The sequence below is a fragment of the Scylla paramamosain genome, unplaced genomic scaffold, assembly GCF_035594125.1.
Source record: "Scylla paramamosain isolate STU-SP2022 unplaced genomic scaffold, ASM3559412v1 Contig16, whole genome shotgun sequence".
Lineage (NCBI taxonomy): Eukaryota > Metazoa > Arthropoda > Malacostraca > Decapoda > Portunidae > Scylla > Scylla paramamosain.
The window spans coordinates 870,001-875,000 of NW_026973681.1; the positions used below are offsets into that span (position 1 = coordinate 870,001).

Here is a 5,000-nt window from a genome sequence, read left to right on the forward strand (position 1 = left end):
TACTATTACTACTACTATTACTACAACTACTATTATTTCTACCACAGTTACTACTATTTCTGCTGCTGCTACTGATGCTGCTGCTCCTCCTCCTCCTCCTCTTAGTACTACTACTACTACTACTACTAATAATAATAATAATAATAATAATAATGATAATAATAATAATAGATTTACTACTATTAGGAGGAGGATGCGCGGGTGGAGAAAGATGGAGAGAAAGAGAGAGAGAGAGAGAGAGAGAGAGAGAGAGAGAGAGAGAGAGAGAGAGAGAGAGAGAGAGAGAGAGAGGAGAGAGAGAGCAGGCAAATGTGTGTGTGTGTGTGTGTGTGTGTGTGTGTGTGTGTGTGTGTGTGTGTGTGTGTGTGTGTGTGTGTGTGTGTGTGTGTGTGTGTGTGTGTTATAACAAGACAAGTGTCATTAAAAAGCACATAATTTACCGACAAGCATGGCACGACAACATTACTGCGGTGATTAAAAGTACTCCTGTAAAATGCTACGTGGCATCATACAAGCCAGGCAGGAGGGGAGCGAGACCCAGCGACCTTGAAAACAGCTGACTGACTGACAAGAGAGAGAGAGAGAGAGAGAGAGAGAGAGAGAGAGAGAGAGAGAGAGAGAGAGAGAGAGAGAGAGAGAGAATAGTGCACTGTAAGATTTTTTGTTTGTTATTTCCGCAAATAAATTACAGTGTCCATGAATAATATTTTTATCTGTAATCCTGCACACACACACACACACACTAATAACAATATAAATAATAAAAAGGGGAGCGAGACCCAGCGACCTTGAAAACAGCTGACTGACTGACAAGAGAGAGAGAGAGAGAGAGAGAGAGAGAGAGAGAGAGAGAGAGAGAGAGAGAGAGAGAGAGAGAGAGAGAGAGAGAATAGTGCACTGTAAGATTTTTTGTTTGTTTTTTCCGCATATAAATTACAGTGTCCATGAATAATATTTTTATCTGTAATCCTGCACACACACACACACACACACACACACACACACACACACACACACACACACATACACACACACACACACACACACACACACACACACACACACACACACTAATAACAACATAAATAATAAAAAAATATGAATCAAGGAATGACGGTAAAGCGGACAGGGAGGCTTGCAAGGAAGTAGTAGTTGTAGTAGTAGTAGTAGTAGCAGTAGTAGTAGTTGTAGTAGTAGTAGTAGTAGTAATAGAAGCAGTAGTATGAGTACTCGTAATAATAATTATTGTAGTAGTAGTAATAGTAGTAGTATTCATTTTTGTACTAAAAGTAGTCGTAATAATAATAGTCGTAGTAATACTAATAGAAGTAATAGTAGTAACAGTAATCGTAATAATAGTAGTAGTAGTAGTAGTAGTAGTAGTAGAGCTAATATCAGTATTAGTAGCAGTAGTAGAAGTAGAACGAGTAGTAGTAGTAGCAGTAGTAGTAGTAGTAGTAGTAGTAGTAGTAGTAGTAGTAGTAGTAGTAGTAGTAGTAGTAACAGAATTGTAGTAGTTGTAATAGTAGTAGCAGTAGTAGTAGTAGTAGTAGTAGTAGCAGCAGTAGTAGTAGTAACAGAATTGTAGTAGTTGTAATAGTAGTAGCAGTAGTAGTAGTAGTAGTAGTAGCAGCAGTAGTAGTAGTAGCGCCAGTAGTGGCAGCAGTAGCAGTAATAGTAGTAATAGAATTCTAGTAGCACTAGTAATTATAGTAGCAGTAATAGTAGCAGTAGAAGTAACAGTAGTAATAGTAACAGCAGTGGTAGCAGCAGTAGCAGTAGTAGTAGCAGTATTTAGGTAGAGCGGGTGTGAGGTGCGGTTCACACCAGCTAGTCACTGTCACCGCTGGTCCGTGGACGTCATGGAGTGGGGGGGAGGGAGCGAGGAGAGCACCTCGTGTGTGGGCGGCGGAAAGGGGAAAGGAGCGTGAGGCGGGTGGGGGCCGGAAGGAGTGGATGGTGGGTGGGGGGCGGGAAGGGGCGGCTGGTAGGGCTTGGAGCGGGAAGGAGTGGGTTGCTGGTAGGGGCCTGGCAGGAGTGGGTGGCGAAATGGGATTAGGAAGGGAGTGGGTTGAGGGAAGGGGGGGAGGGAGTGGGAGGAGATAAGGACAGGAAGGCAGGCTGGCAGGTAGTTGCCGTGAAGGTGCTGCTGGCTATTGGGCGGCCAGAAGTGCTGGCGGAAGTGAGAAGGAGTGGCTGGCGGGTGGTGGGGAGAGAGTGGGGGGGAAGGAGGCGTCTCGGACTGACACAACAAGATGGCGTCTCTGAGAAGAGGGGCAAGTGTAGTTTCCCGGGCCAGCGGCATGATGGGACTAACAAAACACCAGCAGGAGGTCTTTCTGTACACAACATGCACATGTACACAACACACGTATGGCTGTACACCTGGCGGCTACTCAACACACCTGGTACACTACTGGTAGCACACTTCAGGGAGGGCTTGGCCAATCCTGGTTATCTTGACCACCACTAAGTCTATGAGGAGGAACACAATGCGATACACACGCGCACCACACAAGATACGCCGCCACACTGGCTGCAGACTGAGCGGCGTCCCTTTGGCTCAGTGTTTCCAGGCCGTTCGGTACTTGAGCGACACACAAAGGTCTACTTGATATACAGGGACTTGTTCAACCAACGAACACACTCATATCCACAAAAAAACACCATATATCTACCAAAAAAATAAAAATAAATAAATAAATAGATAAATAAAATGAAATAGATAAATAAATAAATAATATTAATCAAATAATTAAATTATACTAAATTATTAAAACTACTATTGCTTCTACTCTTACTACTACTATAACTACTATTACTACTACTACTACTACTACTACTGTGTGTGTGTGATATTGATAACCAATTATAGTAGCAATATAACAACAAAAACATCTACTACTACTATTATTACCACTATTATTACTACTGCTATTACTAATATAAATACAAACTACTGCAGCTGTTTTTGCAACAATTTTTAAGGCATTACTATTAATATTCACATAGTATTATTAGCAGCAGTAGTAGTAATAGTGTTAGAGGTAGTAGTAGTAGTAGTAGTAGTAGTTGTAGTAGTAGCAGTAGTAGTAAGTACTAGTAGTAGTAGTAGCAGTAGTAGTAGTAGTAACAAATCGCAAATATTACCTCTACCACTACTACTACTATTACTGCTACTACTACTTTTTTCCTCTCACAAAGGCTTCTACTCTCCTTACTTCTATTACTGCTACCACTAGTATTACTACCACCACTAATACCCACTACAACCACTACTACTACTACTACTACTACTACTACTACTACACACGCTTGCTTATGGAGGTCGTGAACAGTTCCATCTGGTACAAACTTAGCTGTGATGCGAGCAATGGTGCGTCACCTTGGTGGATTCCTGTCAAAGTGTCTTCTGAATTGTCTTTGCACTTCTTTGACATTTTTCGTGCCTCCAGTAACACTTTATGACAGATGTTCTTTCTTCAAAGCTTTGTCTTACTTCTGACATTATTATTTTGGCCAACTACTTCTGAAAAAAAAAAAAATTCAGTTAATTATAGCGAGTCAAACAAGGAGTACATTTTTGGATCTCTCTCTCTCTCTCTCTCTCTCTCTCTCTCTCTCTCTCTCTCTCTCTCTCTCTCTCTCTCTCTCTCTCTCTCTCTCTCTCTCTCTCTCTCTCTCTCTCTCTCTCTCTCTCTCTCTCTCTCTCTCTCTCTCTCTCTCTCTCTCTCTCTCTCTCTCTCTCTGTGTGTGTGTGTGTGTGTGTGTTTATACAGATAGATACAAATAGATAGATGTACACAGGTACAGACTTGTGCTTGTGGAGTATAAATGTAAGAGCATGAAGCACAGTGTGTCTCTCCCCACAGGCACCTCCCGCCTCACTCCTTGCTTCCTCCCGTCTCCCAGAGTCTACACACCTGCACTCTTGAGGTGAGTACACTTACTCTTTTCTTTCCTAGTAATTGTTTTCACTGTGTTTTCTATTGCACACAATTGGAAAAGGTGTTATTCAGAGGCATTGATAACTACACTTAAGTGTTAAGTGTGTGTTTAACGGGTTCTATAAATAATGTTCCTTATCGGGGAGAACAAAGTGAATTGTGATTGTTGGGCTAGGTAACAACTGTCCATTATCGGGCGATGCATAGTGAGGGTTGTGTAAGAATAGTTATGTTGGTGTATGGTTGCAGGAGTTAGCAGCCAACGGCGTTAGGTTGCCAGGTGGACGAGTAGGGCCGAGTGGTGTCAACGTGAGGGCAGTGTAGCTGATCGTGTGGAAAGTGGGGTGCCAACTCCACTGGTTCTAATTACAAGTCTGGTTGTAGTGCCGGACTGGAGCAACAAATATGCCCATTGGATCGAGAATGTGTAGTGCACTGATGTGGGTAATGTGAACTGGAAATATAAATAAGGATTAAGGCAAAATGGTATATTATGTTCCTTGTTACGTGGCACGGCTTCCTATAATCTCCGGCTACTCCTAATTACGAGTAGATGCCTGCCTTTCAGTGTGGTCAACGCCACGACACACCAGGTTTCCTTTAACATTCTCTCTCTCTCTCTCTCTCTCTCTCTCTCTCTCTGTAAAACAATATAAAAATCGATAACAGCAACAACAACAACAACAACAACCCCAGCTCCACACCATCTGGTTCACCACCACCACAGCCCCAACACAACAGCAACACAACCACAACCGTTAACACCTGTACCACCACCACCACCACCACCACAACACAAAGTACAAAACAAACTCGTGCAGGAAATTAAATCTGAATTGTGATCGGATTTATATAGTTTTTCCTCTACTTTATTTCCTTCTTCGTATTTCCTCTTTCGTAACAAATCGCTACTGTGGTTTTTTGTTTTGTTTTTATCTCTTCTTTTTCCTACTACTTCCTCTTCTTCCATTTTCCACTTACTCCTTGCATCTGCCCAATTTATTCACGCGGATTCTCCCCTCTTTTTCCCCCTTTTTCATTCACTATCATTCA

The 5,000-nt window shown here is 42.2% G+C and overlaps 1 protein-coding gene across 1 annotated transcript in view; it reads left to right on the top strand.

The window, feature by feature from the left end:
• The window catches only part of LOC135097283 (uncharacterized), a 46,919-nt gene that overhangs the window by 1,642 nt on the left and 40,277 nt on the right, over positions 1-5,000 (top strand). Inside the window, exon 3 of the mRNA XM_063999091.1 lies at positions 3,873-3,936. Coding sequence (XP_063855161.1) covers positions 3,873-3,936 — 64 coding nt within the window. The remainder of the gene's footprint in view (positions 1-3,872; positions 3,937-5,000) is intronic.